The sequence below is a fragment of the Anthonomus grandis genome, chromosome 6 (assembly GCF_022605725.1).
Source record: "Anthonomus grandis grandis chromosome 6, icAntGran1.3, whole genome shotgun sequence".
NCBI classification, from domain to species: Eukaryota; Metazoa; Arthropoda; class Insecta; order Coleoptera; family Curculionidae; genus Anthonomus; species Anthonomus grandis.
The window spans coordinates 29,853,900-29,867,712 of NC_065551.1; the positions used below are offsets into that span (position 1 = coordinate 29,853,900).

General features: G+C 29.0%; 1 protein-coding gene across 2 annotated transcripts; it reads left to right on the forward strand.

Moving 5' to 3' along the window:
* The first annotated feature begins 1,333 nt into the window (after positions 1–1,333).
* LOC126737196 (tetraspanin-9) lies at positions 1,334–13,107 on the forward strand. 2 transcript variants are annotated; one of them, XM_050441965.1, is made up of 6 exons: positions 1,334–1,606; positions 5,246–5,319; positions 8,169–8,360; positions 10,008–10,190; positions 11,676–11,906; positions 12,226–13,107. In XM_050441965.1, exons 2-6 carry the CDS (start codon positions 5,257–5,259, stop codon positions 12,307–12,309), a joined length of 753 nt encoding a protein of 250 aa, XP_050297922.1. In that variant the 5' UTR covers positions 1,334–1,606; positions 5,246–5,256; the 3' UTR covers positions 12,310–13,107. The 2 variants fall into 2 exon arrangements, with proteins under 2 accessions (XP_050297922.1, XP_050297923.1); XM_050441966.1 differs by lacking the exon at positions 1,334–1,606 and adding an exon at positions 1,992–2,016.
* Positions 13,108–13,813: the final 706 nt, after the last annotated feature.

The following is a 13,813-nucleotide window of genomic DNA, read 5'->3' on the forward strand; positions in this document are numbered from 1 at the left end:
AATTTTTTGGTTTTGTTATAACTATCTATGTTGGGAGATGAATATGAATACTGGAGTGTTTTTTAATTTCAATCATTTCATTTAAGAGTCTTATTTTATAATTTTCATGTCTAGATATAATTCTTGTTTTTTCAAAATCAAATGGATGTTCAAACTGTTCAAAGTGCTCAGCAAGAGCGGCTTTTGAATTGCTGTTAATAAGTACATGAGGTTTTGCACTTCTTTTATGTTCAGAAATTCTAGCTTTTATAAATACCTTGACGTTTAATTGATGTAAACACCATCGCATTCACAACATGGAATTTTATAGATTCCCTTACTTTCTAAATGCTTTGGTGTCTTTATTTTTAATTTTTATTATTGACCTATTTCCAACAAAAGCAAAAATTAAGCAAACTTATAAACTGAGGTCACGACAAATAATTCACATTATAATTTTGTTCATCTATAGTTTTTTAATAAGTTGGAGATGATAAAACGTATCAAGAAGAAGAAGCCATAAAATCAATGTTTAAAAAAAAATTCATTACAGGTTGTCAAAGGATGAAGACTGAGTATAGTATTGTTTTTTGATAGATAAATACTTGTATTGACTTAATGTCCATCCTTCGAAGAACTCAAAAGCACATCATCTATTACATAACTAATGGATGATTCGACATAATAACCTTTAATAATATTGGGGAACAGGCTGCTTCTTAGACTTATCGCTGCAGCAGGTATGCTATTCAGTCTAGAAGTTCACTTTTGTATATTGGCTTGCCAGATAGAATGCCATTAGTTTAAAAAATCATGAATACCATACCGCTCGAGTTTTTTACGTACTAGGTCATATCCCAAAGTGTCAGAGGCTCATGAAAAATCTAAATCAAGGCTACATACCATTATGGTATTGTCCACGAAGTGCGAAAAATAGTTTTAAATTTAGTGGATATTGATGGTCGTATCGCAAATTGGTTCTCAATCCTTCGAACAGCTCCAAAAGTTAATTCTTGATTGAACATGTGCTTAATAATACACTTTTAAAGTGTTGGTGGATATACTATTTCTTTTATACTACAATATATATTCCATTTTATTAAAGTTAGAAGATAATTTTAGCATATAGTCTTATATAGTTTTAGGTGCGATTTTTAGAAAAGTTGCTTGACCAGACCTTTACCTTTTCCTATAACTTGAAATAATAAATCAATTTCATTTGATTATATCACTATACTGTAAGTAGGTTTATAAAACAATTTAAAGCTAGCATGCGCTCTCTGACTAAAATTGACGATCGCGTTACCTTTTTCTCGTTGAACTCGTCCGTGTTCGACATAAGCAACATTCGAAAATGGAGGAGGAGGCTTATTCAAATCGGCGGCTGATGTATAGTCGAACCTGACCTTCTGAGAGCGTACGGTTTACGATCTTTGGCTATTTTTACCGATCAGTTCAATACGTAAATTGTTTATTTATTACGCCAACTAAAATAAACCCTAACGATTTTGTATTTTATGTACCGAAACTAGTTCCGTCATCGGAAAAACAGTTTTTTGTTAGTGTTTGCAGGATGCGATCGCGGACGTGTTAACTAGTTAAAAGTTTTATAGTTTTTTTGGCAAAGGTAAGTGACACAAACAGAAATTCACATAATGAACTTGTTTTGAACTTGTATTATTTTATTACAATGTTCTTTTATATATATTTTTTTAACGATTTCATTATTCATACTTTACTACGTTCCAGTTTAAGCTACAGCAAGGAAAAAACTACAACTATTATATATTTTTTTAAATTAACTGCGTTAACAAGTTTTATATCAACAATACTTAATAACCCATGTGATAGTTTTTGCGCTCTAAAGCGCATATTTACTTGGTGATATCAGTTGTTAATTTTGCTATTTTTAATGTTCCTTTTAAATTATATAGCAAGTTAATGGAAAATTGTTATCATAACGTTTGCTCAAATATTTAACATAAGGAAAGTTAAAACAGCGTCCATGGGTTGAAAAAAACTCTAATTTTAATACAGGTTGGTGTATGTGTTGTGATGTTAAATTTACTTGTGACACATAGTAATTACAATGCAGCATGTGAGAAAACCTCTTCAATAATCACAGTATCTATGAAGGTGATGATGGATGATTCTAGAAAATTATTTTTAAAGTATAAAAAAGTTCTTTTTAAGAGTAATCCAAAATTGTATTTAAGTGGGAGTTATTGGTAGTAGTTTACCTTTTTATTTATATAAACTGAACTTCGATCGACGGAAAAACATTTTCATTATAAAAATTCACAAACTTAGATATATTAAAATAAAAATGTATCTTCACTATTTCCACATTTCCTTGGAGGGAGAACACAAGATTCAATTTTCAATTAATATCTAATATACGTATATTAGACTGAGCATGTATTTTTCTTCCCTTTATTGTAGAAATATAAGATTTATTTCACTACGCGCTAATATGCTAATACATATTTTAATAATAATTGTCAGAAACTTGATAATTGTCTGCAGATTCTTATTTCAAACCATTTTTTTCAATTATTTCATAAAAACAACGGAGGCAGAGATATTGATCTTTAATTAGATATATCATCTATAGCACATTTCCTAAATATAAAGGTTAATTGTATAGGAATAAAATGCTTAATTACTCTGGTCAGAGATGAAACTATGATGTTTTAATTAGTTCAACAATAAAGCCAAAAGAATCTTTAATTTTGTTAGTTATAAATATTAGTACATTTGATGTTATTTGTTTATTTGTTATTTGTTTGATTTGATTTAATGTCCCTTCTCATTATGCAATAAAATATTTTCTATATTCTACTAAGTTCAGTAGCGGAAAGGCGAATCTTTCGTTTTTTTCAGTTTATTGAACTGGAATTATATGTGAATTAAATATCAATTATAGTGATTTTTTCCATAAGGGATGAATATTATATTTATATTTAATACCAAACTTAAAGTCAATTTTTCTTTCGAATGTATGTTTCTATTAATGCGTTATTTCAACTTTAATCGATATCGATAACAATTACTCGATCCATGACTTCTCAAACATATCATTAATTTTAACGAAATTGAAAGAACAAAATCTGTAGAACTATAAGTTTACAATAAAATATATTTATTTCTTATTAACATTACAATTCTTGTTTCTCGTGATTTTTAAAGAACTATTATAAAAATCACTCTATTTAGATTGCTGCTAAGTGCTACATTAAATTATTAATATATTTAATCGTGTTACTGAATATTTATTAAAGAATTATCTTTCTTTGCAGTTTAGAATAAACAAATTAATTATTTATGAGTGAAGGTTTATTGGAACGGAGTCTAAAAACAACATAAATCACTTGTAGTTATGTCGACATCGGCACCGTTTGTCACATTCAATAACACCTAAATTTTAGGAAGATTTAAGAAGTGGTTATAAAAAAATAAAATAAACAAAATAAATGTTGCAAACATTACATATTTCAGATATTTAAGGAAACAATTTTGCCTCATTATATCTGTGATATCACTAGTGTTTTAAGGTACTGAAATGATTAGGATACGCATAAAATATGATCGTATTATTCCAAACTATTTTGAATACATTGATGCAAAAGGAAAGTAGAATGGAATAACTAGAACATAAAGTATTCTTTAGTACCTTTAGAGAACATGCTTAAAAAATAATATAAAATATACCCATAAATAGTTCAATCTTCAAATTTTGTACCTATCTAACTTATATGGCTGTAATTAATTCAATTTATAAGTCCAACAAGGAATGTTAATATTTCCTTTATGTTTAGTGGGTTACTTTCTATTTTATTTTTTTTAAACCTTTGTTAAACATTTTATATATTTTTGTAGTGTCTTGAGAATAATTTAGTAACACGTCGAAACTTGAATCTTTCTGGTTCCTGGTTTTATCCAGAAACCCATACCTTTTATCAAATATATCACTCTTGTATCTGTTCTCTAAATTTAAAAGCAGAAAAAAACAAATTTTTGGGGTCATTTAAACAAGTAATTCAAAATTATCAGATAACATATGGCATAAAAAAAAATTAAATACCGTTCTTGGGTCTGTCTTAGATCTTTTAAATCGGCATAACTGGACCGTATATATCTGACCGATATACGGAATAGCTGGTGAAGACGTAAAAGAAAGAAATGACCAGAATTCATGTCGCGGCTGAGAACTGTTTGGTGTTTTAAAAAGTAGGTTTCGGAGCGCAAATTGGTCGCTGATCGTCCGTAACTGTATTGATGACGACTTCGTTATTGTTCTTATAAAGTGCCACGAACTAATGGGTTTTAAGATCATGATAAACATTGGCGAATGAGAAAGTATGCTGTATCAATCAATTATTATGCAGTTAATGAGTTTTTACTTATGTGTATACGTAAGTGCAAAGTAGATCCTAATAGACCGTGCGTAATAGACCCATATAGCATACCTCTGGATAATATTGGATATGACTCCCTTTCTGCCAATGGTTCACAAACTCATCATATACAATTAACACAGTCAAAAATACAATTAACACAAATTAAAAATCAATTTTATTCCAGGATTTTACAGATTTTTTTAGTTTTTTTCAGGCATACAATGTCTTTCAGAAACTGTAAATATTTTTTCACTTATTTTAACCATTAGAAGAAATTCTTTGTTTTTTTTTTACCGCAATTTTAGGCTTTTGAAGTAGTTTTTATTTCAAGTATTTAAATATCTTTTGGTAAAACCAAAGATACTTTTTACATGCTTTTTGCTTTTCATATCAGTTTCTAATTCAACGGTTTGTCGTGAATTTTCGAAATAAAATAGAACGAATCAAAATAAGTCTAATTAATTTTAATAACTATTTTTTCATTAGAAAAATCTCGGAAATTATAAGAAAATGTCGTTGTCAAACCTTGAATTAATATTAACGACAAAAATGACTATTTCAATTTTCTGGGCTTAAAAACAATCTGATTTTGTTATAAATAAATGCATGAAATCCTTTGAAACATGACATATTTGCGCAATTTTCTGTCTCTTAGGTTCATTGCAATGCTATTGCATTACATTTTAGTAATTTATCTTAACAAATAGCATGGTTATTATTTTTTAAATTTTATTCACAAAACTCACGATAGGTCGTAGGTTAACATAAATAAAAGATTACACTGCTCTCAAGTTACTGATGTGCTTTTGAAATGTTATATTTATTTTAAATAAAGCAAAAAGGTTTAAGTAGTTTTTCTGTTTTAGGCTAACATACGATGTCCAGTAGTGGGTACACATGCATAAGGACAGTGTTTTGTTTTGTGAACGTACTATTTTGGGTAAGTGTGAGGTTTTTAGGTTTTTACCCTACATTTTTATATATTTCTGAAGAGAATTTGCTCTCGTTTTATTATGCACTAAATGAGGGTGAAAAACATGCTCATAAAGAATCACGATCAAGTTTCTCACGAAAAATTTAATTTAACGAACAAAAGAACTGGGATTTCTTTATTTCATCGTGGTATACACCCACATCAACCTGTTTTAATATTATGGCTAAGCGGCTATACTCTCTCAAAAGCCTTTGTATAGTCGGTAGATTACATCTTATCGCCTTATTTATAAAACGTAAACAAACATCTGTTGTACCTATAATAAAATTCTGTAGGAGGGCTAAAAATTTTTCATTATTTTTTTTAAATTCCTTTCGCAGGATTTTATAATTTTTTTTCTTTATTTATTGCAATACATTATACTCACATCAAACATTTATATTAGTTTGATTCACCGATTAATTTCTACTAGTATTAAAAGTTAGTAATAATCCTCATGAAAAATTAAATTAATATTGTTTTTCCAAGTGAAGTTTTATAAACATCTGGTTAAAACAGAACATAAGTTCACAATCAGATGAATTACCAGTACGAAAAGCCAATTAGACCTGCTGAATTTGATGTGGATCCATGATTAAAGACAGATCAACGGAAATCACTTTTATACTTAAAACCGAAGCATAAATTACGAATGTCAGTACAACGATAGATCTGAAAAAACTATTTGGGACTTTTAGGTCTTAGGGTTTTTAGGTTTTTAGAAAATTGAACAAAACTAGTGATTCAAAAACATATGGCCTTTTAAATAATAAAATATTCAGACTTTTGATGCCTGTTTTGGAGAATATTAAAATTACAATAAAAAGTCGAGTAGAGTACAGGGTCCTTTCAGATGCCTTTGTGTAATCCAGAAATACAAGAACCAATGGTTTGTTTTAATACCAGTTTAGAGTTAAACACGAATATTTGGAAATACGGTGTTTAATGATTCTAGATCTAACTTTCTAAATCTTGATTCAAAAGCCAAGTTTTTGAGCAGAATGGAATATTAATGTTAATTTTTTAAGGTCGAACTTATATGAACTACATAAAGAAAAATATACATATGATAGTTAACTAAAATCAACATATTACTCTAATTTTTATACAAAATAAAACTAGATTTCGCATAAATTAGTAATCAAAATGTTGCATCAAAGAAATGTGGCTTATTATCGAAGGAAACTATTGCTCTGATGTTGTTTTCATCCCAACATGTTCAAATGATTATATTTTGGCACAGTTTCTTCAGTTTCTTCATTAACATAATTTTCTAGAACAATAACCTTGTGGTTTGCCTGTTCTGGCACACCAACATACCTTGGGCTGAATATGTGGTTAGGTAGAGGATAGAACTTTAAATGGATTGAAAGGGAACCGAGTGCCTGTAATGTTTTAAAAATACTTCCTTTAATTAACGTGTTTTTTTTTTGTCTAATTATTAAAATATTAAAATTCTCTGTTATATAATCAATAAACAATTAAAACGCGCAAATGTGATTTTAGCACATACTTTATAATACTATGCATCTATGAATTAAATTTATTACGTTGTGGTTTTAGCGGTTATATTTTATAACAAACATATTCCGTAAGTCATTGTAATCTATAATATGCATACATACTTGTTTTCATGTGATCCAGTTTCCACGATATTTTATTATTTATATTAGGTTTTCTATGCAGTTGACTATTATAGGGAATCAATACATTTCCTATTTTGTTGCAACAGTTTGTAACCTATATAATTCTAGTTATGCAATAAAATTATATCAGTTCAACCAGTGAGATTGTTTTATAATTTTTGTGATATTTACTTTATTAAGCAAATATTAATAACAGAAATTTTACTAATTATCAGATTAAAAAAACTGCTTTATAATTTCGAGTTGAATTTTGATTTATTAATAGTTGAAATAAGGTTTATGATTTGATTGTGGCTTATTTTTTGGCTCAATTATCCATTACAAATAAATTTATTATTAATCAGCACCACCATCTATATGATTTTTAATTTGATATTTGCCTATAGCCTCTTCATCATATTTAAATAAGAATCACTTTAGTAATCTTAAGCAGAAAATATTCCTGAAAAAAAATATACATATATAAGGATTAGATGAAAATGCTTAAAGCAGTTTTCTATGTATTTATTATAGATTATAATAATTGTAAATTTTCTTCTTTAATTGTAAAGGTTTTCTAAAAGATATCTTTTATACCAGTCAATTTCATAACCAAAATTATGCAAAGAAATTGGTTTATATAAAGGTTGAATTTTGCCTAAGACATTTTATTAACGTTTGAAAAATAAAGGTAATTAACTTATAATAGTTTTTTGGATTTATATATGGATCATCTTGAACATTACTAAAACCAGTTTAAAGAAAATCATCTATTTACTTACAATACACTAAATGCTTTTAAAGTAAATTTTAAATAATAAATCGCGTATATACAATTAAATAAGCTTGAAGTTATAGGTGTATTTTTTACCGAATAACACAATCTTACTAAATAAAATATTATTATGAAAATGTAAATATGCTAATTATTCTCCTGGTTTTTATACTATTTTATTCGTATTTTCTAATTGGGGTTGATTAGTAGGGTTTATTTAGGTTATATTATTGTAAATCCCTGTATTTTAAATTTTATAGAATTTGTATACTTGCTGACTTATTCACTTTTAATTGCTTGGTCAGTTTTTACCTTGGAAACAATTAAACGACAATCAACGCAAGTCAGGTTAGAGTTTTTGACTTTCCCAACAAAAGTGTCTCCCTCAATTTCGTTACAATACTAATTATTTTTAGATAACTGGATGTGTGCTCTTGGCCGTTGGCATCTGGCTCAGAATCAGCTATGAAGGCTTCGCTACCCTTTTACCACAATATGCTTTACTTAGTGCGGATGTAGCCGCCATAGTAATTGGACTAGTCACTTTTATTCTTTCATTTTTTGCATGCTGTGGATCATGGGTTCAAAGCAGATGTATGCTAATAACCGTAAGTAAATAATACCTAAAGTAAGCTCTGTAGTTTCTATTTCACTGCCTGATAATAAACTATCAACATAGGCGATCTCGTCTGTCGTCGTCATCATTTGTAGACATTTTTGTGAAGAAGGTTTGCTCGAGTTAAATAGCTAGAAGAAAACATTTGCTACAATTTTATTTCCTACTGCTTTACTATATTGGGTAATGGCATTTTACCGGATTAACTAGTTTTTACAATTATTCTTCAATTGCGTTTCCAGTTAAATCTTTTCATTCTATAATTCAGACGAAACCAATTTTATTTGTTTATTCTTGAAGAATTTTAGAAGAAACATAAATTTGTACTACCACATTGATACTAAACTTTAATAATAGATTTAGTTAAATCTTGCCTAAAATCTGCTTTGTGACAGAAATATTATCTTGACCACTGGCTCCTTGTGACTCCAGGATTATCCTAACTGAACGAACATAAATATCTGCATATAATTAGTAATTTTAGGTTTATCATTAACATAGATGTGGCCGCCATAGTAATTGAACCATTTACTTCTACTCATTCATTTCTGTATTAAGGGTCATAAATTCAAGGCAAATGTATGCTCATAAGTAGGTGATATCCAAAGTAAACTATCTGGTTATAGTCCCAGTAAGAAAATTCTCTAAAGAAATTATAAGGAGCAGGAGTTTCTATTTCTTGTATCTCATCTCCTGATCAAAATAACTACCTGCTTACAGGTGCTACCTTCACCTTTATATGCAGAAATTACTTAAGCTAAACTATTGCGTTCTACTTTCCTCATCATTTACATTAAACCTAATAAAATATTACAAAACGAAAAAGATTCAAAACATTTTTTTAGTGCCTTTTACGATGGCGGTTCCTCTGGGTTAGTTTAGTAAACACTAAGTGTACATTGCCAAATGTCAGTATCAAGTATCTTCTGACTGTCTGGATAATCCTAAGGCCAATGAATAAGCAGTTGAACTATGGATATTTTTGATTATTTAGTTAAAATACTATTTGGACTAGAGCAATAGAACTGATGATTTTAAAAGTTTCAATAATTTTTCAAAAGAACCCATACTAAGCGATAAAATAAATACATAAAATTAATGTTAATTTACCTGCCTAAAACACGGCAGGGTCAATATACAATTTTTTTATGATATAAGTAAATTTACATGTCTGACGATACTTATTTATCTATTTTTAACCTATGTTGAAGTCGAAAATATGCTAATCGTTCACACTTAAAGATATTAAATTAGCTAATGGCACTGGAAACTTGTGTAAATACGCAAAGATTTCTCATTAAAAACAGAAGGTTTAATGTACCCTAAAACCCCGAAATAGAATCGATTTCCAATCGCGTGAAGTAATCAAAGAAGAGGAACAGCAAATGTTTTCCGCAGTTGCAACGGATAATAAATTTCAAATTAACTTGACTACTGGACAAACTGTTTACTATTGCTTGTAGATGTTTTAGGGCAATGATGTGTGTATTTAAAATTGCAAAATTTATTTTAGATGTGTTGAGAAATTTACAAAATATTAAACAAAAATGTAACAAATTAATGTTCTATAAATAGATGAATTTTTTTAAAATTTAATTCACGTTAAAAATGTTTATTTTTTTATAAAATATATGGATAGTATTTCAGTTTGGTGGTCTTCATGTTTGTGGCCGAGTTCATCTTCGGATCGTTGGCCTTCGTATACAGGGACAGCATAAAGCACACGTTTGTGGAGAAGTTGCAGGATGGCCTCTCGCATAATTATAACATCTCCGAGCCTAGCAATAATTTGGTTGGAATTTGGGATGAAATACAAAGTACGGTTAGTAGATTTTTTATATGAATTCATTTCTCATTTTAATGATAATTGGCAAGTGTTGAAATTAAAATATGTGTTTCCGATATAAATTCAAACTGATAGTATAACTTTAGTGACATTTAGTTTTAGAACAATGTAGTGTTTGACACTCGACACACAAAAATAGGCAACTGATCTACTACACACTAAACACAATGTTTTAAGACTATATTTTTTACAATGTGTGTATTTCCATTTATTTATTTCGATTTAAAATTCGCTCCAATATTCAGAGTTGAGCTGACCTCCTAGCAGCAAGGGCTTCTTATACAGTGTGTCAATTTGAATACTTTTAATGGAACTATCTTTAAAACTAAAAAACTAACTACAACTGGAACTACAACCACCATATTTTGGTTATAGGGTGCGTCACTTAAATTTAAGATCCTTTGGAGTAGTATTCACCTGCGCAAGAATTTTTCCTAAATTTTATACAGGGTCAAAGAAAGGTATAAGTTCATTAAAATAAACTCTGTTTTTATAAAGTGTTACTTTATTTAATTTAATGTTGAAAATGCAATCTATTTTGGGCAAAACAAAAGTATAATCTATTTTCAAACTCGTCACATTTTGAAACACTTCTCTTGGAATAGATGCACATATTATGTAATAAACCGTTGCCGAAGATCATCGAGTGAAGCTGGTTGCGTTTTAAACACAACATTTTTAAATTGACCCCGGAGACAAAAGTCGAGGTGTGTTAGATCTGGTGATCTTGCCGGCCATTCCATTGGACCTCTTCTCCCAATCCACTGATCTGGAAAGCATAATGTAAAAATTGTCTAACATGAAACGCTAACGTTCCATCTTGCTAAAAATGTAATAAATTTTCGTTTAGGTTCGTACCCCCATGACTGTCCAATTGATTTTCTATTTCTTCAACAATTTTAGGTTGAATGGTGGTTTCCAACATTTTCAAATGAGTTTTGCCATTAAGGTTACCATTAATAAATAGAGGCCCGATATGAATATTACCCAATATTCCCGCCCACACATTGATTTTTTCTGGATACTATGTGTGTCCTTCCCTGAAAACATTCGCTAAATTTGATCACTCCAGTATCTACAGTTCTGTTTATTTACAGACCCATTTAAAAAAAACCGTGCATTCAGTTTTCAGTGCATTTAGTCGCTAAAACAAATATTTTTTAGCAGCTTAATTTGCATTATGGAAGTGACTAAATTAAAGTAACTGACGTCTAGTTTCATGACAAATTCCTGTTATCGCTGAAGCTTGACGTAGAGACAATGTAGGACTCATAGCCAAATGTCCTAATACTTCTAATTGTGCCGATTCATCAAGTACTCTACGCTGAACTCTTTTTTGTTTTCTACCGATCCTGTTTCTTCAAATTGAGAATTAGTTGTCTCCCGTTCCTAGGACTTATTCGTTTGAACTACTGCGTTATCATATTTATATCAATGTCCAAAGTTTTTTTAATCTTTTAGTTTAGATGTTGCGGAGTGGAAAACTACGAAGACTGGCACATGATAGATGCATGGCCGGACCAATTATGGGTCCCAGACACCTGCTGCCTACCAGCTAATTACGGCGTGGGTTGCGGTCAACAACGCAGCGATAGTATTTACAAAAGCGGATGCTACAAGAAAATTTATGAATGGTTTAAAGAACGCCTACTAGTCATCGGTTTAGTCGGGTTGACAGTTGCGTTTGTTCAGGTCAGTATAGCATTTTCGGCCCAACACCCGATTAGTAATTAACAATTGTATTTATTTTTCATACATTGTTTGACTCATTAGGCACTATTGACCCTAATACATATTTTCTAAAAAAATTATGTGCTTTTTAAAATAATCAATAAAAGCTAAAAATAATTTAAATATATCTTCTTTTTCCTATATCCATTTCGGACGTTTGCTATCATATATTCTATCTGAAGTTGGAAATTCTTCACCTACATTTCTTTTCCTAGTATGACTTGTGACCAGATCTTGCTGAATATAGTCAAATTGTTAAATATAATATTTCGATTTTCAGCTTTTCGGGTTGATATCTTCAATGCTGCTATTTTGCACCGTGAAGCACCGACGAAGATCAAGAACTTACAAATCTTATCAGTAAATTACGTGTCCTATACCTAGTTGTTAATTTTGTTTTAATATCATTATTATTTACGATAATATTATATACCATTTATAAAACTTGATTTTATAAAAGCGAAAACTAAGTACCCTCTGGTACATAATTTACATATGATGGAATAATATTGTTTTGTATATAATTAAATTATTTATCTTGTAAGAAAACGTATTTTCTTATTTAAGTACCTATTTAAGGCCAGAAATATCAGAAAACATATTTGTTAATTTTTTCTTTGAATGAAGTTATAAGACATAAAAGTTTATGAATATGTGACTTGGGTAGAAACAGGGTTTTAGAATAATTGGGTGACTTATTCCAGTTTTAGAGTAATAAAAATGCAATTAGATACATTAAAATTAGGAAACTTAAGTTAATGCACACTTAGACATAATATAAATGTAAAAATTAGAAAAGGAAACTTAATGAGCTTGAAAAGATAAATATATACAATAATAAATAAGTGCTAAAGAGCAATTTTAAATGTAAAAGACTTTAGTTAAGTGCTAAAGGGCAATTTTAAATGTAAAAGACTTTAGTTAATTATGTAACAGTATTTTCTAAATACTTCACACTATTTTTCATTTAAAGCTATTAAACGAAAATAAATGTTATTTAAGCAATATATCGTTGTTGAAATGTTCACTAATATGAAAGTTTTTTTCATATTTTAACTATTTTATTAACGGATTTTATTTAAGTACATTATAAATTTAAGAAATTTATCGAAATGTATTGTAAATTTTAGGTACATTTTTAATAAACTATTTTGTTATTTAATTAGCGTTTTTTTTTGTTTTTTTTTTAATCAGGTTTTTCACTAATCATGATTAGGTATTTGTGGGTTATGATATTTTACTAGTACTACGAATTTTCTGGATGCCAATCTATTTAAATTTTCTCTGGCATAAATTAATACCTTTAAGATATAAGACTGGAACAGTTAAAGCATTATATTTTTAAACAATTTACTAAGTGAGCAAAGTAATATGACAAAATTGAATTTGAGTTCAAATTACTCTCTAGGCGATAAGTAGCAACAAACTGTAGTGAGTTTACCGAACAAATTATTTATATGAGGTCTTAATTGTAGGTCAAAACAGATTTGACTAAAAGGAAATAGATTTATTAACCTGATAGATGGTTAGATTGGGGGCAAAGGGATCACAAACGCTCACAGAATTCCGCAAATCACTTACATTTGAGAAAAAAAGATAAGTTTCTACAAATATCAGAATTCTCTCATTGAGGTTGATAGGAAATTTCTTAACTATTTTTTATAAAACATCATTTTCCTTGCTGAGGCCAAGATTATAGCACCAAACTGATATTGTGTGGAATGAACAGCCTTAAAGACGGTACCAAGGAAGCTTTTATTATTTAACCAACTTACCCAATAATATTATAAAAATTTGTTATTAATGGATTATCTTTTTTTTCCATAACTTTATGATGGGTAAAATTTAAAAAAAAATCTACAACCTTC

Excerpts from the sequence above, each read along its gene's own strand:
- LOC126737196 (XM_050441965.1), top strand. The coding sequence starts at position 5,257 with ATGTCCAGTAGTGGGTACACATGCATAAGGACAGTGTTTTGTTTTGTG. Across the intron at positions 8,361-10,007 it reads GCAGATGTATGCTAATAACC|TATTTCAGTTTGGTGGTCTT; the intron begins GTAAGTAAATAA and ends ATATATGGATAG. Across the intron at positions 10,191-11,675 it reads GGGATGAAATACAAAGTACG|TTTAGATGTTGCGGAGTGGA; the intron begins GTTAGTAGATTT and ends TTAATCTTTTAG.